Below are 23,231 nucleotides of genomic sequence, written 5' to 3' on the forward strand. Positions count from 1 at the left end.
TCACTGTATCATCTGCATACATTTGAACTTCAGACCCAGTACAGACAGAAGGCAGATCATTAATGTACAGGCTGAACAGGAGGGGCCCCAGTATTGACCCTTGGGGCACGCCTACATCATAGCTACGAGTGGGCGACAGCTCATTGCTCACTCTGACACACTGAGCTCTGCCTTCAAGGAATGATGTCATCCATCTCAAGGCATCAGGGGAAAAGTTGAACTTGAACAATTTTGTGATGAGAATCTCATGGTTAACAGTATCAAAAGCCTTCCTTAGGTCCAGAAACACAGCCGCAGCAGCACCCCCTTTGTCCATCTTGGACTTCACATTTTCCAGAAGAAAGCAGTTGGCCGTTTCTGTGGAGTGTTTCGCTCTGAAGCCAAACTGCATGGAGTGTAATGTGAAGGGGCTGTTGTTGAGGTGGGCAATCAGTTGTTCTGCTACACACTTTTCAACAACCTTTGACACCACAGGTAGTATACTAATGGGCCTGTAGTTACTCACGTCAGCACGGTCACCTGATTTAAAGATGGCCGTTATTATGGCCGACTTCCATACCCTTGGAAACACACCAATAGAGACCAATATATGTGTTGGTGACCTTAGTAATGGGGCCAATGAGTGACTCTTTGTAGTTTTTAAGAAAGGTAGAGTCCATCCCAAACACATCTTTGGCTTTAGAGTTCTTTAGTGAGCTAATCACCTTGTTCACCTTTGACTCAGAAACCTCCCTTATGATGAAGACAGGTTGAGTGTCATTCACTAGCACTGAGCCCAAGAAACAAGTGGAGGGGTTCTGTGTCAGTGCCCTGACAGAGTCAATAAAGTAGGAATTGAAGGCTATTGCTATTTCGACTGCATCCTGTGTTAGATTGTTATTCACCATGATTTCTAGTCTTTTTGCAGTGTTACTATGGTCTTTCCCTGTTAACTTTTTTAGATTCTCCCATATCAATTTAGAAATGCTTCTGATGACTGGGGTAAATGTTGCTGATGACTGGGGTAAATGTTGCTGATGACTGGGGTAAATGTTGCTGAGGACTGGGGTAAATGTTGCTGGGTAAATGTTGCTGATGACTGGGGTAAATGCTGCTGGATGACTGGGGTAAATGTTGCTGGATGACTGGGGTAAATGTTGCTGATGACTGGGGTAAATGTTGCTGATGACTGGGGTAAATGTTGCTGATGACTGGGGTAAATGCTGCTGGATGACTGGGGTAAATGTTGCTGGGTAAATGTTGCTGATGACTGGGGTAAATGCTGCTGGATGACTGGGATAAATGTTGCTGGGTAAATGTTGCTGATGACTGGGGTAAATGCTGCTGGATGACTGGGGTAAATGTTGCTGGATGACTGGGGTAAATGTTGCTGATGACTGGGGTAAATGTTGCTGATGACTGGGGTAAATGTTGCTGATGACTGGGGTAAATGCTGCTGGATGACTGAAGGACAGGGAGATGGAGGGGGGAGAGGGACAGGGAGATGGAGGGGGAGAGAAGGACAGGGAGATGGAGGGGGAGAGGGACAGGGAGATGGAGGGGGAGAGAAGGACAGGGAGATGAGGGGGAGAGAAGGACAGGGAGATGGAGGGAAAGAAGGAGGGAGAGAGGGAGATGGAGGGAAAGAAGGACAGGGAGATGGAGGGAAAGAAGGAGGGGGAGAGGGACAGGGAGATGGAGGGGGAGAGGGACAGGGAGATGGAGGGGGGGAGAGGGACAGGGAGATGGAGGGGGGGAGAGGGACAGGGAGATGGAGGGAAAGAAGGACAGGGAGATGGAGATGGAGGTGGAGAGGGACAGGGAGATGGAGGGAGAGAAGGACAGGGAGTTGGAGGGAGAAAAGGACAGGGAGATGGAGAGGGTCAGGGAGATGGAGGGAAAGAAGGACAGGGAGATGGAGGGGGAGAGGGAGATGGAGGGAAAGAAGGACAGGAAGATGGAGAGGGACAAAGGAAAGATAAAGCAACAACTGAACAGAGTTTAGCATCAAAACTATACATTTATTAGAGTTGTTAACTACTGCAGAATATTAATAACCCAACGAGAGTCATGACCTAAAGAAGAATAGTCATAGTCTATTGAAGGAAGTCAGTCTCATCCATGCTGCAGCCAGTGACCTGTTAAGCACACATTCACCCACATCAGACATTAGGCAGTCCCTCCAGGATTCTGCGATCGCATAATTCAAAGCAAAATCAGCCAAACCACTTATATTAATCAAAATCTCACAAATTGTGACCAAACACTGCACTCTTACCGCATAAAAGCATCCAATCAAAGAGGCTTCGCAATTTCGACCAGTTTTACAGCTTAAAACAGCCTGATCAAACCACACGTCATCAAACGTGTTCCCGTCAGTGTGTGAAGGTTTATAGATTACAACTGACAGGCAGAACAATGAACAGGAATCCATTTAATTTACAAACAAAAATCACAGCTAAAGATCATGCAAAACTATTTCAAAATGTTCTACATGAAAGTGGGGGAAATAGTTTTGCTCTCCGTGCAACATTGTGCTGGAACACAGGAGAAAGTCACTTCAACACAGGAGAAAGTCACTTCAACACAGGAGAAAGTCACTTCACTTCAAGAATGACTTACAGTTAAGATGAATGCACTAACATCTTACATACCAAGCATATATTAAGTTCCCTACAGGTTATAGTAAAGAGGAGAAGCCCCCAGTCCTACCTACCTACAAAAACACTATTGTAAATACTACAGTATACCACATTCTGCAAAAATGACAGTATACCACAGTCCACAAACACACTACTGTAAAAACTACAGTATAAACTGGGTGTTTTGAGCCCTGAATTCTGATTGGCTGAAACCCATGCTATATCAGACCGTATACCACTGGTATGACAAACCATTTAGTTTTACTGCTCTAATTACATTGGTAACAAGTTTATAATAGCAATAAAGCACCTCGGGGGTTTGTGATATATATACCACGGCTAAGGGCTGTGTACAGGCACTCCACATTGTGTCGTGCATAAGAACAGTCCTAAGCCATGGTGTATTGGTCATATACCACAGCTCCTCGGGCCATATCACTTAAGTATACCACAGTCCTCAAAAACACTACTGTAAATACTACAGTATACCATAGTCTGCAAAAACACTACGAAAATATTTGAGTACTACAATCTGCAAAAACACTACATAAATAATGGTAACACTTTACTTGACACCCAGCGTCATAACACGTTATGACACGGTAATAACCATGTCATAATATGTCATACCAGCTGACATAACTTATCAACCTGTTATAACATGTCATAACAGCTGACATAACTTATCAACCTGTTATAACATGTCATAACAGCTGACATAACTTATCAAAACCTGTTATAACATGTCATAACAGCTGACATAACTTATCAAAACCTGTAATAATATGGTCATGACACGGTAATAACCATGTTATAATATGTCATAACAGCTGACATAACTTATCAACCTGTTATAACATGTCATAACAGCTGACATAACTTATCAAAACCTGTTATAACATGTCATAACAGCTGACACAACTTATCAACCTGTTATAATATGTCATAACAGCTGACATAACTTATCAAAACCTGTAATAATATGGTCATAACACTGTCATGGCATATTTAAACCTGTTGTGACATATATTGAGTTATTTTACGGCTGGTTATGACACCTACATAAGAGTGTCAAAACCCACCACACAATACAAAACATTTCATTATGCCATTGATGTCAGACATGCAGGGAACCACAATGCTCTGTTGCTGAATGACTGGGGTAAATGTTGCTAATGACTGGGGTAAATGTTGCTGATGACTGGGGTAAATGTTGCTGATTACTGGGGTAAATGTTGCTAATGACTGGGGTAAATGTTGCTGATGACTGGGGTAAATGTTGCTGATGACTGGGGTAAATGTTGCTGATGACTGGGGTAAATGTTGCTGATTACTGGGGTAAATGTTGCTAATGACTGGGGTAAATGTTGCTGATGACTGGGGTAAATGTTGCTGATGACTGGGGTAAATGTTGCTGATGACTGGGGTAAATGTTGCTGATTACTGGGGTAAATGTTGCTAATGACTGGGGTAAATGTTGCTAATGACTGGGGTAAATGTTGCTGAATGACTGGGGTATATGTTGCTGATGACTGGGGTAAATGTTGCTGATGACTGGGGTAAATGTTGCTGAATGACTGGGGTAAATGTTGCTGAATGACTGGGGTAAATGTTTCTGATGACTGGGGTAAATGTTTCTGATGACTGGGGTAAATGTTGCTGATGACTGGGGTAAATGCTGCTGAATGACTGGGGTAAATGCTGCTGATGACTGGGGTAAATGTTGCTGATTACTGGGGTAAATGTTGCTGAATGACTGGGGTAAATGTTTCTGATGACTGGGGTAAATGTTGCTGATGACTGGGGTAAATGTTGCTGATGACTGGGGTAAATGTTGCTGATGACTGGGGTAAATGTTGCTGATGACTGGGGTAAATGCTGCTGATGACTGGGGTAAATGCTGCTGATGACTGGGGTAAATGTTGCTGATGACTGGGGTAAATGCTGCTGATGACTGGGGTAAATGCTGCTGATGACTGGGGTAAATGCTGCTGATGACTGGGGTAAATGTTGCTGATGACTGGGGTAAATGTTGCTGATGACTGGGGTAAATGTTGCTGATGACTGGGGTAAATGTTGCTGATGACTGGGGTAAATGTTGCTGATGACTGGGGTAAATGTTGCTGATGACTGGGGTAAATTTAGTTTAGTTTAGTTTATTTTTTATTTTTACAGGGACCGTGCACATTAATCAACGTTTCAGTAAAAGTGCCGGTTTTAGCCAGCCGGCTAATTTTCAACCGTTGTGATCAAAAAAAAGTGATCAATTTTCATTTGGAAGAGTCAGCTTTTTAAACCAACATGGCTCAGTTTAAATTGTTTTTACATTATAGTAAAACAAAATCTCATTTGATATGCGTTTTGACATAAAATTACTACATTCTGTAGCAATTCATGTTTTTTCCCAACCGTTCAACTGCTAACATTGAAAGTCAATATATATAAAAAAATATTTAAAAAAATAAAAAAAGATGTTCTTAACAGGGCGTGTTTTTTTTTTACCCTTTTCAATTTTCAACCCTGGGCAGGTTATTAAAAACAATTACAATATAGACAATAGCAGCATAGAACAAGCAAGACATAGCAACATAGGACAAGCAAGACGTAGCATACAGACAGAGCAACATAAAACAAAAAGCAGCAAGACAAAATTCATAAAAGCAACAAAGTGTTTCCACACCTCACAAGCTACAGACAACAGACAACATGGAAAGCGGCAACACACAGCTAGGGACCATGTTCACAAATCTGATTGACCTTTAGCCATGTCTTCAAGCATTTTGTGAAAGTGTGATATGTGGTGCAGTTATGTGTGTCTGATGGCAGTGTATTCCAGACATGGGAAGCTCTCACAGAGAATGCAGATTTACTAAAGGTGCTTTTCCTTAGGGGAACTATACAGTCACCTCTCATGGCAGACCTTGTGGATCTGCTGCCATATGTCTGGGTTTTCTGTTTAACAAAAATATTGAGTGGAGGGGGAGCCAGGCCATTAAGGATCTTGAATACAAGACATGCGTCGGTGTATTGCACAAGATTTTCCCAACTCAAGAGCTCATGCTTTCTAAGAATGTGACAATGATGATGGCTATTGGGCTTCCTATCAAGCACTTTGAGAGCCTGTTTGTAGACAGACTGAATAGGTTTTAATGTTGTACAGTAAGCTTGGGCCCAACTAGTCAAGCAGTATGTTAAGTGGGGGAGTATCATAGATTTGAAGTACAGTTTTGCTACCTCTGTAGTCAAACAATTTCGTATAAATCGGAAATTAGCCAGGTTGAATTTGGTTATTTGAATTACCTTTTTTCACATGCTTTTTAAAAGAGAGGTTGGAATCAAGTATGATGCCAAGGTACTCAAAATCGGATACCACCTGGAGCTTCTCCCCTGACACATAGACATCTGGCTCAGTAGCATCTGTTGCCCTCTTTGTGAAGAACATGCAAACAGTTTTTTTCACATTGAGATGCAAACACGAGTCACTGAGCCACTTTGTAACCTGGACCATTACAGTAGTGAGTTCTTGTGCAGCTTGTTGTTTGCTCTTTGCATGCACATATATCACTGTATCATCTGCATACATTTGAACTTCAGACCCAGTACAGACAGAAGGCAGATCATTAATGTACAGGCTGAACAGGAGGGGCCCCAGTATTGACCCTTGGGGCACGCCTACATCATAGCTACGAGTGGGCGACAGCTCATTGCTCACTCTGACACACTGAGCTCTGCCTTCAAGGAATGATGTCATCCATCTCAAGGCATCAGGGGAAAAGTTGAACTTGAACAATTTTGTGATGAGAATCTCATGGTTAACAGTATCAAAAGCCTTCCTTAGGTCCAGAAACACAGCCGCAGCAGCACCCCCTTTGTCCATCTTGGACTTCACATTTTCCAGAAGAAAGCAGTTGGCCGTTTCTGTGGAGTGTTTCGCTCTGAAGCCAAACTGCATGGAGTGTAATGTGAAGGGGCTGTTGTTGAGGTGGGCAATCAGTTGTTCTGCTACACACTTTTCAACAACCTTTGACACCACAGGTAGTATACTAATGGGCCTGTAGTTACTCACGTCAGCACGGTCACCTGATTTAAAGATGGCCGTTATTATGGCCGACTTCCATACCCTTGGAAACACACCAATAGAGACCAATATATGTGTTGGTGACCTTAGTAATGGGGCCAATGAGTGACTCTTTGTAGTTTTTAAGAAAGGTAGAGTCCATCCCAAACACATCTTTGGCTTTAGAGTTCTTTAGTGAGCTAATCACCTTGTTCACCTTTGACTCAGAAACCTCCCTTATGATGAAGACAGGTTGAGTGTCATTCACTAGCACTGAGCCCAAGAAACAAGTGGAGGGGTTCTGTGTCAGTGCCCTGACAGAGTCAATAAAGTAGGAATTGAAGGCTATTGCTATTTCGACTGCATCCTGTGTTAGATTGTTATTCACCATGATTTCTAGTCTTTTTGCAGTGTTACTATGGTCTTTCCCTGTTAACTTTTTTAGATTCTCCCATATCAATTTAGAAATGCTTCTGATGACTGGGGTAAATGTTGCTGATGACTGGGGTAAATGTTGCTGATGACTGGGGTAAATGTTGCTGAGGACTGGGGTAAATGTTGCTGGGTAAATGTTGCTGATGACTGGGGTAAATGCTGCTGGATGACTGGGGTAAATGTTGCTGGATGACTGGGGTAAATGTTGCTGATGACTGGGGTAAATGTTGCTGATGACTGGGGTAAATGTTGCTGATGACTGGGGTAAATGCTGCTGGATGACTGGGGTAAATGTTGCTGGGTAAATGTTGCTGATGACTGGGGTAAATGCTGCTGGATGACTGGGATAAATGTTGCTGGGTAAATGTTGCTGATGACTGGGGTAAATGCTGCTGGATGACTGGGGTAAATGTTGCTGGGGTAAATGTTGCTGATGACGGGTAAATGTTGCTGAATGACTGGGGTAAATGTTGCTGATGACTGGGGTAAATGTTGCTGGATTACTGGGGTAAATGCTGGGGCAGATTTCAGGAGCAGGACAAGACACCCTCTTATTTAGTTATTTTTTAATACTTTTTGTGTAGTACTTCTGACACCTTTTTCTCCCCAATTTTCAGTCTTGTAACATCGCTGCAATGCCCATATGGACCCGAGAGGGGTGAAGGTTAAGAGCCATGCCGAAACACGACCCTGCCAAGCCGCACTGCTTCTTGACACACTGCTCGCCTAAACCGGAAGCCAGCCACACCAATGTCGTGGAGGAAACATCGTACAACTGGAAACCATGTCAGCGTGCATGCGCCCGGCCAACCACAGGAGTCGCTAGAGTGCGTTGGGACAAGGACGTCCGGCTGGCCAAACCCTCCCCTAATCCGGACAATGTTGGGCCAATTGTCCGTCACCTCATGGGTCTCCCGGTTGCGAACTGGCTGCGACACAGCCCGGGATCGAACCCGGATGCAGTGCCTTAGACCGCTGAGCCACTCGGGACGCCACACACCCTCTTTTTGACTGATGACTGATATAAGGGCCTGTATGTGATAGGCCTATCTGGCTTATATGGAGATCTTTGTGGGCTATACTCAGCCTTGTCTCAGGATGGTAAGTTGGTGGTTGAAGATATCCCTTTAGTGGTGTGGGGGCTGTGCTTTGGCAAAGTGGGTGGGGTTATATCCTTCCTGTTTGGCCCTGTCCGGGGGTGTCCTCGGATGGGGCCACAGTGTCTCCTGACCCCTCCTGTCTCAGCCTCCAGTATTTATGCTGCAGTAGTTTGTGTCGGGGGGCTAGGGTCAGTTTGTTATATCTGGAGTACTTCTCCTGTCCTATTCGGTGTCCTGTGTGAATCTAAGTGTGCATCCTCTAATTCTCTCCTTCTCTCTTTCTTTCTCTCTCTCGGAGGACCTGAGCCCTAGGACCATGCCCCAGGACTACCTGACATGATGACTCCTTGCTGTCCCCAGTCCACCTGGCCATGCTGCTGCTCCAGTTTCAACTGACCTGAGCCCTAGGACCATGCCCCAGGACTACCTGACATGATGACTCCTTGCTGTCCCCAGTCCACCTGGCCATGCTGCTGCTCCAGTTTCAACTGTTCTGCCTTGTTATTATTCGACCATGCTGGTCATTTATGAACATTTGAACATCTTGGCCATGTTCTGTTATAATCTCCACCCGGCACAGCCAGAAGAGGACTGGCCACCCCACATAGCCTGGTTCCTCTCTAGGTTTCTTCCTAGGTTTTGGCCTTTCTAGGGAGTCCAAAACCTTGGAGGAACTGACTAGAGCACTAGTCTAGAGAGACAGTTATCATTAGGGCCAGCGGATATCACAACAACAAACATCACAAAACCTTGGAGGAACTGACTAGAGCACTAGTCTAGAGAGACAGTTATCATTAGGGCCAGCGGATATCACAACAACAAACATCACAAAACCTTGGAGGAACTGACTAGAGCACTAGTCTAGAGAGACAGTTATCATTAGGGCCAGCGGATATCACAACAACAAACATCACAAAACCTTGGAGGAACTGACTAGAGCACTAGTCTAGAGAGACAGTTATCATTAGGGCACTAGTCTAGAGAGACAGTTATCATTAGGGCACTAGTCTAGAGAGACAGTTATCATTAGGGCACTAGTCTAGAGAGACAGTTATCATTAGGGCACTAGTCTAGAGAGACAGTTATCATTAGGGCACTAGTCTAGAGAGACAGTTATCATTAGGGCACTAGTCTAGAGAGACAGTTATCATTAGGGCACTAGTCTAGAGAGAGGTTATCATTAGAGCACTAGTCTAGAGAGAGGTTATCATTAGAGCACTAGTCTAGAGAGGTTATCATTAGGGCACTAGTTAGAGAGAGGTTATCATTAGGGCACTAGTCTAGAGAGAGGTTATCATTAGGGTACTAGTCTAGAGAGAGATTATCATTAGGGTACTAGTCTAGAGAGAGGTTATCATTAGGGCACTAGTTAAAGAGACAGTTATCATTAGGGAACTAGTTAAAGCGACAGTTATCATTAGGGCACTAGTTAAAGAGACAGATATCATTAGGGCACTAGTTAAAGAGACAGTTATCATTATGGCACTAGTAAAAGAGACAGTTGTCTTTAGAACACTACTTTAGAGAGGAAAGAGTTTTCATTAGGCTACTGGTGTAGCGAATAGAGAGTTAGTTCATGTTAGTTTATTATGTAGATAGGAAGAGGCGGTGTTTACCCAGCAATCTAAAACCTACGCTTTACTCTCTCCATTGTCTTGGCGACATCTGCAAGAACACAGAGAAATACATGCTAACTCTGTTGTTACCTAGAACACAGAAATACATGCTAACTCTATTGTTACCTAGAACACAGAAATACATGCTAACTCTGTTGTTACCTAGAACACAGAGAAATACATGCTAACTCTGTTGTTACCTAGAACACAGAAATACATGCTAACTCTATTGTTACCTAGAACACAGAAATACATGCTCACTGTGCTGTTACCTAGAACACAGAGAAATACATGCTCACTGTGCTGTTACCGAGAACACAGAGAAACCACATTCTAGCTGTGAAATGACCTATGACACAGAGAAACCACATGCTCACTGTGCTGTTACCTAGAACACAGAGAAATACATGCTCACTCTGCTGTTACCAAGAACACATAAATACATGCTCATACATGTTACCTCATGGAATATATTAATGCAGTGAGGTTACCTTGCTCCGCCCACAGGGGACCTGTGTCCAGGGTCCAGCAGTCCTGCAGGCTCCTCTCCGAGTGAGTGGGAGTCTTTGCTGAGTAACTGGAGACGTGAGGCCAGCTCCAGCCCACCACCCCCCACGGCAGTTGGCCTGCCCTCCTCAGGGCTACTCTGCCTGGGTCGAGACTCGGACACCTCCCCCCAAAGTTTAGATCTCCTCTGTAACACACAACAATCAACAAACCAATATCAACAACAACTGGAAAGAAAGAGCAAAGTCATGCGACTGAAATCCATGAACACCAAAAAGGTGGCATTTTTAGTAGTAGCAGTGCACCACATTAAAGGAGTATGTTACTGGATAATACAGTAGGAAATGGGGTTAGGGCATATCAATGACCCAAGCCCAGTTCATTTAATCCCTATCATTGTGTCGCTGAGTTGTCGTAATGCTGCAGCAAATGTACATTATACCCTTATATGTCCCTCTTACTGCCCTGAATGTCTCTGCTGATCTTGCAGCTATTGTATGCAGTAATCATGTATGATTTGTTCAGGGGCAGAACGACAGATATGTATGTTGTCAGCTTGGGGATTTGAACTTGCAACCTTTTAGTTACTAGTCCAACGCTCTAACCACTAGGCTACCCTACCGCCCCAATTATAGTCTGCTGCTGGAAAAACGTATGTGCTATAAATGGATAGATAAATAGTTACCTGTAAAACAGAACACAGAGGGTGTTCTTTAATGGAAGCCTCTCCAACATTATCCAGGTAGAATCAGGAATTCCCCAGGGCAGCTGTCTAGGCCCTTACTTTTTTTCTATTTAATTTTTTAACCTTTATTTAACTAGGCAAGTCAGTTAAGAACAAATTCTTATTTATAATGATGGCCAACACCAGCCAAATGCGGACAATGCTGGGCCAATTGTGCGCCGCCCTACGGGACTCCCAATCACGGCCGGTTGTGATACAGCCTGGATTCTAACCAGGGTGTCTGTAATGACGCCTTTTGCACTGAGCTGCAGTGCCGTAGACTGCTATGCCAATCTTACTAATGACATGCCACTCACTGGCTTACAGTACTGCAACACTTAAAGAGCTACAGGGTGTTTCAGAAAAGTTGGCAAGAAATAAGTTAGCTCTAAATATTTCAAAAACTAAAAGTATTGTATTTGAGATAAATTATTCACTAAACCCTTAACCACAACTAAATCTTGTTTTCTTGCACCTGGACTACTGTTCAGTCATGTGTTCAGGTGTTCGAGATCCGAGAAACCTCGGAAATTACTATTGGCTCAGAACAGGGCAGCACGGCTGGCTCTTAAATGAACACAGAGAGCTAACATCCTAGCATGTCAATCTCTCCTGGCTCAAAGTAGGGGACAGATTGACTTCATCAATATTTGTTTTTGTAAGAAGTATTGACATTCTGAATGCACTGAGCTGTCTATTTAAACTACTAAACTACTAGTCCCTAAGTCCAGAACAGACTATGGGAGGTGCACAGTACTAGATAGAGCCATGACTACATGGACCTATATTCCACATCAGGTATCTGATGCCAGCAGAGGTCTTTTCACAGTCCCTAAGTCCAGAACAGACTATGGGAGGGGCATAGTCCTACATAGAGACATGACAACATGGACCTATATTCCATGTCAGGTATCTGATGCCACCAGAGGTCTCTTCACAGTCCCTAAGTCCAGAACAGACTATGGGAGGGGCATAGTCCTACATAGAGACATGACAACATGGACCTATATTCCATGTCAGGTATCTGATGCCAGCAGAGGTATCTTCAAAGTCCCTAAGTCCAGAACAGACTATGGGGAGGGTCCTACATAGAGCCATAACTACATGGACCTATATTCCACATCAGGTATCTGATGCCAGCAGTAGAATCATATTTTTAAAACTAATAAAGATACACCTTTTGGAACATCAAGGACTGTGAACAGACACACACACAGGCACAGACACACAAACACATGATAACACACACATGTACACATTAATTTTGTATTGTAAATATGTGGTAGTAGAGTAGTGGCCTTAGAGCACACACTGTGTTGTGAAATGTAATGGCATGTAATATTTTGTATTGTACATAACTGCCATAATGTTTCTGGTCCCCAGGAAGAGTAGCTGATGTCTTGGCAGCAGCTACCGTGGATCCATTATAAACCCCAGGAAGAGTAGCTGATGTCTTGGCAGCAGCTACCGGGGATCCTTAATAAATTAAAGGTGGTCAGCCATGTAGAAACGGTACAAACACAGCAAACCGATACAGCCCACTCATCCTGTGGTAGAGTCACATTGAACAGGTACAACTCTGGGTGATGACATCATCAAAGGGGAAAGGTCAAGGCCAATAATAACCATGAACACATGAATAGTAATCATACTATACTGCCGTACAATAACATACTATACTAACATACTACTAACATACTATACTAAGTACAGTAACATATTGAATGTCATTATTGATATAGTGTCCACACTATGACAGTAACCCTACTAAACCATATAGATGGATTCAGGGCTCTTGTGCCAGAAAGCCTGTTTTAATATGTGCAGCGTCATTGAGGGCTTCATCATGTTTAAGTATTTTGTACTTATTAGGTTCAAAGTCAAGGAAAGTAATATTGAATTGCGTGTGGGCATTCCTTGTCAAGTTACTACATATTTTTGGTGAAGGATAACACTTGATCAGCATATACAGGGCGATGTACTAGCTAGCTAAAAAACAGTGGAGGTAGTCAGTTGAGCTAACGTAGGCTAATGCGATTAGTATGAGGTTGTAAGTAACAAGAACATTTCCCAGGACATAGACAAATCTGATATTGGCAGAAAGCTTAAATTCTTGTTAATCTAGGGTGTCCAATGTACAGTAGCTATTACAGAGAAAGAATACCATGCTATTGTTTGAGGAGAGTGCACAGTTTGGAGCATGAAAAGTTATTAATAAACAAATTAGGCACATTTGGGCAGTCTTGATACAAAACGTTGAACAGAAATGCAATGGTTCATTGGATCAGGTGAACTTTGCACATACACTGCTGCTATCTAGTGGCCAATATCTAAATTGCATCTGGGCTGTAATAATACATTATGGCCTTTCTCTGGCATTTCAAAGATGTTGGTACAAAAAATATATAAAAAAGGGTTGGTTTTTTCTTTGTATTATCTTTTGTGTTATATTCTCCTACATTCCTTTCACATTTCCACAATCTTCAAAGAGTTTCCTTTCAAATGGTACCAAGAAAATTCATATCCTTGCTTCGGGGCCTGAGCTACAGGCATTTAGATTTTGGTATGTCATTTTCGGCAAAACATTTTTTTAAAGGGGCCGATCCTTATAAATGAGCGACGGAGAGCAGGCACCGCTGGAGAGAAACGCTGACGGTGACAATCAGCAGCATGTGGAAATTGCTAACGAGGATCAAGGACAAGTTGGCGTAATAATGGCAATGTTTGGGACTATCACTGAGGTTGTGGAAGAGAATGAGGACTGGATGGAATTTGTGGAATGGTTGGGACACTTTTTCTTGGCAAATGGAATTACAGATGAGGCTAAACAGCGCTTTATTCTCTTGTGTGTGTGTGGGACTAAAACCTACAAGCTAATGAGGAATTTGGCTACAAGTTGGAGTTCCTCTTGTTCAGACTCACCACAATCCAATGCCTTCAGTGATTCAAATTCAACTGCCATTTTCAGAAAACAGGTCAGTCTGTTGCTGAATTACGTGAGCTCTGTGAACACTGAGTTTGGGGCTATGTTAGAGGACATGCTCTGTGATAGATTAGCCTGTGGCATTGATGAGGACAGCATACAGCGCCGTTTGCTGGGTGAAGCCACATTGACTTTCAATCTCAAGGGATGGAGATGGCCACCAGTAATGTCAAAAATATTCAAAAGGCCCACAGTGTAAGTTGTGCAGGTGACAAAAGAGGCAGCAGGAAAAAGGGGAAAAGCAGTGGAATGTTTTAGATGTGGGGGAACACAAACAACTGTAAGTTCAATGAGTCTGTCTGCCACAATTGCAACAAAAAGAGACATTTAGCTAAAACATGCAGGGGTCCTAGGAGCAAGCCAGAGGGTGGACAGACTGGGCAGGACAAGTTCACAGCAATGAAGCCAGAGTCAGCAGCACGCCACCTAGATTCCACACTTCAAGATTGCTTCGATCACGTGGACTGGGATATGTTACGGATAGCATCGGACAATAACATTGATGTATACGGTGATTCGGTGAGCGAGTTTATTAACAAGTGCATCGCAAGGCAACCGGAAACATGACCGAATACAAACACTGTAGCTATTCCCTCCGCAAGGCAATCAAACAAGCTAAGCATCAGTATAGAGACAAAATAGAGCCGCAATTCAATGGCTCAGACACGAGACGTATGTGGCAGGGTCTACAGTCAATCACGGACTACAAAAATAAAACCAGCCCCATCGCGAACCACGATGTCCTGCTCCCAGGCAAACTAAACACCTTCTTTGCTCGCTTTGAGGACAATACAGTGCCACTGACACGGCCCGCTACCAAAACATTTAAACGTGTCAACCCTCGCAAGGCTGCCGGCCCAGACGGTATCCCTTGCCGCGTCCTCAGAGTATGTGTTTACGGACATATTCAATCAATCCCTATCCCAGTCTGCTGTTCCCACATGCTTCAAGAGGGCCACCATTGTTCCTGTTCCCAAGAAAGCTAAGGTAACTGAGCTATACGACTATCGCCCCCGTATCACTCACTTCCATCATCATGAAGTGCTTTGAGAGACTAGTCAAGGATCATATCACCTCCACCCTACATGACACCCTAGACCCACTCCAATTTGCTTACCGCCCCAATAGGTCCACAGACAATGCAATCGCAACCACACTGCCCAAGAGGAATACCTATGTAAGATATCTGTTCATCGATTACAGCTCAGCATTTAATACCATAGAACCCTCCAAACGTGTCATTAAGCTCGAGACCCTGGGTCTCGACTCTGCCCTGTGCAACTGGGTCCTGGACTTTCTGACGGGTCGCCCACAGGTGGTGAGGGTAGGAAACAACATCTCCACCCTGCTGATCCTCAACACTGGGGCCCCACAAGGGTGTGTTCTCAGCCCTCTCCTGTACTCCCTGTTCAACCATGACTGCATGGCCATGCACGCCTCCAACTCAATCATCAAGTTTGCAGACGACACTACAGTGGTAGGCTTGATTACCAACAACGACGAGACGGCCTACAGGGAGGAGGTGAGGGTCCTCGGAGTGTGGTGTCAGGAAAATAACCTCACACTCAACGTCAACAAAACAAAGGAGATGATCGTGGACTTCAGGATACAGCAGAGGGATCATCCCCCGATCCACATCGACGGGACAGTAGTGGAAAGTTTTAAGTTCCTCAGCTGGTCCAAAAAGACTGTAAATGGAAGTGCGGGCCAGCTCAAGAGAAAGCTTTCAAAGAAGTGAAAGCACTACTACAATCACCAAAACTGCTTGTTCATTTTGATCAAGACAAAGAGATCATTCTGTCATGTGACGCCTCGCCCTATGGCGTCGGGGCAGTACTGTGTCATCAGATGGAGGAGAAACGCATTGGATTCGCATCACACACGCTGACGAGTTCTGAGAAGAGTTATTCACAGTTAGACAAGGAAGGTCTGGCCATAGTTTTGGCTGTGAAACGCTTTCATCAGTACCTCTACTGTCGTCATTTCACCATATGCACTGACCAGCAACCACTGATGAGCCTGTTCAGTGAATCAAGATGCATTTCTCCAATGGCTTCAGCAAGGATACCACACTGGGCCCTCACACAGTCAGCTTACCTGTACATTATAGTGTACAGAGAAGGGAAGGACAATGCAAACGCAGACACACTCAGCCGTCTCCCGCTACCAGAGATGCCTGCCACAACTGTGGTGCCTCTCGAGACAATTTTCCTAATGGAAAGATTGTCAAACTCACATGTGAATGACAAATAGATCAAACAGTGGACAGACCGGGATCCTATCCTGGCCCAAGTGAAAAGATTCCTTATGCAGGGTTGGCCTCCCGTCATAGAGGATGAGGGACTGAGACCTTACGCAAAGTGCAAAACTGAGCTGAGTGTGCAGGATGGCTGCATACTCTGGTGGTCCAGAGTGGTTGTTCCGGCCACTGGCCCTGCACAAGTCATGGATGAGGTCCATCTGGTGGCCTAACATGGATCAGGATGTAGAAAACAAAGTGAAATCATGTTCTGAGCACCAGATCAACCAGAAGATGGCTCCGCCCACGCCACTACATCTGTGGGAGTGGCCTGACCACCCATGGTCCAGGCTGCACATAGACTTTGCAGGTCCTTTCGTGGGTCACATGTTCCTTGTCATGGTGGACGCACACTCCCAGTGGCTGCAGGCTATCATCATGAGCAACATCACAGTGACCACAACAATCGAAAAGCTTCGGCAGGTGTTTGCAACCCTTGGACTCTCTTGTGTCCGACAACGCAACAAACCTGTGATTTGTTCCAAGAATGAATGCGGAGAAACGGGATTCGCCATGTCCGCAGCGCTCCGTTTCACACGGCCTCGAACGACTTAGTGACGACTTTCCTGTTTGGCCCTGTCCGGGGGTGTCCTCGGAGTGGGCCACAGTGTCTCCTGACCCCTCCTGTCTCAGCCTCCAGTATTTATGCTGCAGTAGTTTATGTGTCGGGGGGCTAGGGTCAGTTTGTTATATCTGGAGTACTTCTCCTGTCCTATTCGGTGTCCTGTGTGAATCTAAGTGTGCGTTCTCTAATTCTCTCCTTCTCTCTTTCTCTCTCTCGGAGGACCTGAGCCCTAGGACCATGCCCCAGGACTACCTGACATGATGACTCCTTGCTGTCCCCAGTCCACCTGGCTGTGCTGCTGCTCCAGTTTCAACTGTTCTGCCTTATTATTATTCGACCATGCTGATCATTTATGAACATTTGAACATCTTGGCCATGTTCTGTTATAATCTCCACCCGGCACAGCCAGAAGAGGACTGGCCATCCCACATATGCTCTCTCTAATTCTCTCTTTCTTTCTCTCTCTCGGAGGACCTGAGCCCTAGGACCATGCCCCAGGAATACCTGACATGATGACTCCTTGCTGTCCCCAGTCCACCTGACTGTGCTGCTGCTCCAGTTTCAACTATTCTGCCTTATTATTATTCGACCATGCTGGTCATTTATGAACATTTGAACATCTTGACCATGTTTTGTTATAATCTCCACCCGGCACAGCCAGAAGAGGACTGGCCACCCCACATAGCCTGGTTCCTCTCTAGGTTTCTTCCTAGGTTTTGGCCTTTCTAGGGAGTTTTTCCTAGCCACCGTGCTTCTTCACCTGCATTGCTTGCTGTTTGGGGTTTTAGGCTGGGTTTCTGTACAGCACTTTGAGATATCAGCTGATGTACGAAGGGCTATATAAAATACATTTGATTGATTGATTGCTTAGTGGAGCGGGCTGTGCAGACACTGAAAGAGGGGCTCAAAAAGATGACTGGGGGAACCATCACAACTAAGCTCTCTCGTTTCTTGTTCCAGTACCGCATCATGCCACAAACAACAACAGGTCAAGCTCCAGTTGAGATGTTGATGGGCAAAAAGCCAAAAGCTCACCTTGATCTACCGAGTCTGGACATCAAAGCACGAGTGGAACGTAAGCAGGAGAAACGAAAAGAGAGACATGACCACCACGCGAGGCAGACAGTTAAAACCCAATGACACTGTCTCTATCCAGAACTTCACAAGCAGCCAGCGTTAGTTGCCAGGTATCATTCTGAGTCAGAGCTGTCCAGTCTCCTCTGTGGTCAAACTGACTGATGGTCAAGTCATACGCAGACACAAGGACCACATCTGCCTGCGCTATGACAAAGAAAAGGCCACGGTTGCAGACAGAACCACGGCGGGAGGTATACAAGTTGAAACCCTACAGGAAACAGGATCTGAGGAGCAAGGGCATTCAGTGGTTCCTGCAGAGGATGATGGACTTTCTTTCACAAACACCCAACCTGCTCCACTGGGAGACGCCTTCGTGGCACAGCAGGAGTACTGCGCAGAATACAGCCACAAGCTTCCTGAAAGACTAACTCTGTAGTTGAGACTGAGAGGCTTGTGGTGTTAGCGTTTGTTTGGAACAGCAGACTTTGTTGAAAATAAATAATGACTGTCATTTTTTGTTTGTTTACAATTACAGTACCACTAGCAGAAGTTCTAAAGTGTTGAAAAGAAAAGAAAACGTGGTTTACTTGTTAATCTGATGTTCTTTCCTCACAGGGGGGATTGAAATTAAGGGGGGGAGAAGTGTTATAGAGTGGACACTATATCAATAATGACATTCAATATGTTATTGTACTTAGTATAGTATGTTAGTAGTATGTTAGTATGTTTTGTACTGCAGTATAGTATGATTACTATTCATGTGTTCATGGTTATTATTGGCCTTGACCTTTCCCCTTTGATGATGTCATCACCCAGAGTTGTACCTGTTCAATGTGACTCTACCACAGGATGAGTGGGCTGTATCGGTTTGCTGTGTTTGTACCGTTTCTACATGGCTGTACACCTTTAATTTATTAGGTTCAAAGTAAAGGAAAGTAATATTGAATTGCGTGTGGGCATTCCTTGTCAAGTTACTACAGTTACCTGGAAATGGTATCGATGTGGGTTTGGGTCAGGGTTACCTGGAAGAGGTATCGATGTGGGAATGGGTCAGGGTTACCTGGAAGTGGTATCGATGTGGGTTTGGGTCAGGGTTACCTGGAAGTGGTATCAATGTGGGTTTGGGTCAGGGTTACCTGGAAGAGGTATCGATGTGGGTTTGGGTCAGGGTTACCTGGAAGAGGTATCGATGTGGGTTTGGGTCAGGGTTACCTGGAAGAGGTATCGATGTGGGTTTGGGTCAGGGTTACCTGGAAGAGGTATCGATGTGGGTTTGGGTCAGGGTTACCTGGAAGAGGTATCGATGAGGGTTTGGGTCAGGGTTACCTGGAAGAGGTATCGATGTGGGTTTGGGTCAGGGTTACCTGGAAGAGGTATCGATGTGGGTTTGGGTCAGGGTTACCTGGAAGTGGTATCGATGTGGGTTTGGGTCAGGGTTACCTGGAAGAGGTATCGATGTGGGAATGGGTCAGGGTTACCTGGAAGTGGTATCGATGTGGGAATGGGTCAGGGTTACCTGGAAGTGGTATCGATGTGGGTTTGGGTCAGGGTTACCTGGAAGTGTGGGTTTGGGTCAGGGTTACCTGGAAAAGGTATCGATGTGGGTTTGGGTCAGGGTTACCTGGAAGAGGTATCGATGTGGGTTTGGGTCAGGGTTACCTGGAAGAGGTATCGATGTGGGTTTGGGTCAGGGTTACCTGGAAGAGGTATCGATGTGGGTCAGGGTTACTTGGAAGAGGTATCGATGTGGGTTTGGGTCAGGGTTACCTGGAAGAGGTATCGATGTGGGTCAGGGTTACTTTGGAAGAGGTATCGATGTGAGTTTGGGTCAGGGTTACTTGGAAGAGGTATCGATGTGGGTTTGGGTCAGGGTTACCTGGAAGAGAGGTGTCAGGGTCTGGTCGTCGCCATGGTGGAACAGGGCTACTCATTTCTCATAACTGGAGATTCTCTTTTCTCCGTCTCTCACCTGTCAATCTCCTCATTTAAATTCCATATTGTCACTGTCTCCTGTCCACTCAAGCTTAACATTATTGTCATCTATCATCCACCAGGTGCCCTTGGAAAGTTCCTCAATGAGCCTGGTACATTGATAAGCTCATTTCCTGACGATGGCTCACTGCTCTTCGTTTTGGAGACATCAACCTCTCTCTGAGTGCCTTCGATGAATTTCTATCCAACTCTTTCTTTCCCCTCCTTTCCTCTTTTGACCTCACCGTTTCCCAGTCCCCTCCCACTTTCCCAGTCCCCTCCCACTTTCCCAGTCGCCTCCCACTTTCCCAGTCCCCTCCCACTTTCCCAGTCCCCTCCCACTTTCCCAGTCCCCTCCCACTTTCCCAGTCGCCTCCCACTCCCACAAGGCAGGTAATACACTTGACCTCATCTTTACTAGAGGCTGTTCTCCTACTAATCTCACTGCAACACCCCTCCAGGTCTCTGTTCGCCTACTAATCTCACTGCAACACCCCTCCAGGTCTCTGTTTTCCTACTAATCTCACTACAACACCCCTCCAGGTCTCTGTTCTCCTACTAATCTCACTGCAACACCCCTCCAGGTCTCTGTTCGCCTACTAATCTCACTGCAACACCCCTCCAGGTCTCTGTTCTCCTACTAATCTCACTGCAACACCCCCCAGGTCTCTGTTATCCTACTAATCTCACTGCAACACCCCTCCAGGTCTCTGTTCGCCTACTAATCTCACTGTAACCCCTCCAGGTCTCTGTTCGCCTACTAATCTCACTGCAACACCCCTCCAGGTCTCTGTTCGCCTACTAATCTCACTACAACACCCCTCCAGGTCTCTATTCGCCTACTAATCTCACTGCAACACCCCTCCAGGTCTCTGTTCGCCTACTAATCTCACTGTAACCCCTCCAGGTCTCTTTTCTCCTACTAATCTCACTGCAACACCCCTTCAGGTCTCTGTTCGCCTACTAATCTCACTGCAACACCCCTCCAGGTCTCTGTTCGCCTACTAATCTCACTGCAACACCCCTCCAGGTCTCTGTTCTCCTACTAATCTCACTGCAACACCCCTCCAGGTCTCTGATCACTACTTTGTTTCCTTTTCTGTCTCCCTTTCCTCCAAACCCTTGTGACTCAGCCCCTACCCAGATGGTCATTGTCCATCACAATCTTCGCTCTCTCTCTCCCACTACTCTCTCCTCTTCTAGCCTATAATATCTCCCTTCTGCTAAATCCTTCTCCATCCTGTCTCCTAACTCTGCCTCTTCGACCCTACTCTCCTCCCTGTCTGAATGCTTTGACTCACACTGTCCTCTTTCCTCCCGGCCGGCTCGGCCCTCCGCTCCTGCTCCATGGCTGAGTGACTCATTGCGAGTTTACAGAATAGGGCTTCAGGCAGCGGAGCAAAAAAGGAGGTAAACTAACATCCGTTCACACCCTCCTTTCTACCTTCTCTTTCTCTGTATCTGCTGCTAAAGACCCTTTCTACTAAATGTCAAACTTCTGCCTTTAACCCTGGGAAACTATTTTCCATATCCTCCCTCCTTATTCCTCTACCTCCTCCCTCTATGCGGACAACTTTGTCAACCACTCAGCCTATAGAGTTCTCTGGTCCCACTCACACAGAACTACTCTACACCTTGACCCCTTTCTCTCCTCTTTCTCTAGATGAAATACTGCGATTAGTGAGGTCTGGCCACCTGACAACCTGCTTGTTCAACCCCATCCTCTCCTCCCTTCTCCAGACCATCTCTGGAGACCTTCTCCCATTCCTCACTTCCCTCTTCCCTGACCACCTTCCCCCCTCTGACTTCAAAATGGCCCTAGTCGCTGTGGAGAGGATCTGTGTTTGCACAATGTACTCTCACTACTGGTGTCCCCCAGGGCTCGGTTCTAGGCCCTCTCCTCTTCTCTCTATACACCAAGTCACGCAGCTCTGTCATATTCTCACATGGTCTCTCCTATCACTGCTATGAGGATGGCCCTCTCCTCTTCTCTCTATAAAGCAAGTCACTCAGCTCTGTCATATCCTCTCATTGGTCTGTCCTATCACTGCTATGAGGATGGCCCTCTCCTCTTCTCTCTATAAAGCAAGTCACTCAGCTCTGTCATATCCTCTCATTGGTCTGTCCTATCACTGCTATGAGGATGGACCTCTCCTCTCTATAGACCAAGTCACTCAGCTCATATCACTGCTATGAGGATGACACTTAACTACTTTTCTCCTTCCCCCTTCTGACACCCAGGTGGCAACACGCATCTCTGCGTGCCTGGCAGATATCTCAGCTTGGATGTCGGCCCTCCATCTCAAGCTTAACAAAACAGAGCTGCCTTCCCGCTCAAAGACCTCGCCATCATGGGTGACAACTCTACAGTGTCACCCTCCCAGAGTGCAAAGAACTTTAGCGTGACCCTGGACAACACACTGTCGTTATCTGCAAAGATCAAAGCAGTGACTCACTCCTGCAGATTCATGCTTTACAACATCCGTAGAGTATGACCCTACCTCACACAGGAAGCAGTGCAGTTCCTAATCCAGGCACTTGTCATCTCTCGTCTAGACTACTGCAACTCTCTCTCGTCTGGACTACTGCAACTCTCTCTCGTCTGGGCTCCCTGCTTGTACCATCAAACCCCAGCAACTTATTCAGAACGCTGCAGCCCTCCTGGTTTTCAACCTTCCCAAGTTCTCTGATGTCACCCCACTCCTCTGCACCCTCCACTGGCTTCCAGTCGAAGCTCGCATCCACTACAAGACCATGGTGCTTGACTGCGGAGAAGCAAGAGGAACTGACCCTCCCTACGTTCAGGCTACGCTCAAATCCTACACCCCAACTCGAACATTCCTTTCTGCCACCTCAGGTCTCTTGGCCATCCGACCCCTACAGGAGGGCATCTCCCGCTCAGCCCAGTCCAAGCTCTTCTCTGTCCTGGCACCCCAATGGTGGAAGCAGCTTCCCCCTGAAGCTAGGACAGCAGAGTCCCTGCCCATCTCCCGAAATCCCCTGAAATCCTACCTCTTCAAAGAGTATTTTATATAATCCCACTCACCTCGAATCCCCCCCCCCCCCCTTATACTTGCACTTGACTCCTTCTCGCTAACTTTGCTGATAGCCAATGTATTGAGTAAACATGTTCTTTCTATGCCTGTGATATGTGGTTGTCCCACCTATATATCTTCCGATGAATGCACTAACTGTAAGTCACTCTGGACAAGTGTGTCTACTAAATAACTCAAATGTAAAATGAAATGTCGGGGTCAGTTACCTGGAAGAGGTAGG

At 45.6% G+C, this 23,231-nt stretch overlaps 1 protein-coding gene across 1 annotated transcript; it reads right to left on the reverse strand.

The window, feature by feature from the left end:
* Positions 1 to 9,709: 9,709 nt before the first annotated feature.
* Positions 9,710 to 23,226, reverse strand: LOC139394436 (SH3 and multiple ankyrin repeat domains protein 3-like; the record flags this gene model as incomplete). The annotated part of the gene is made up of 3 exons (XM_071142502.1): positions 9,710 to 9,878; positions 10,321 to 10,523; positions 23,218 to 23,226. Coding segments are annotated over 3 exons (246 nt in total), but the record flags the coding sequence as incomplete, so codon positions are not given.
* Positions 23,227 to 23,231: the final 5 nt, after the last annotated feature.

Source organism: Oncorhynchus clarkii, unplaced genomic scaffold (assembly GCF_045791955.1).
Source record: "Oncorhynchus clarkii lewisi isolate Uvic-CL-2024 unplaced genomic scaffold, UVic_Ocla_1.0 unplaced_contig_13658_pilon_pilon, whole genome shotgun sequence".
NCBI classification, from domain to species: Eukaryota; Metazoa; Chordata; class Actinopteri; order Salmoniformes; family Salmonidae; genus Oncorhynchus; species Oncorhynchus clarkii.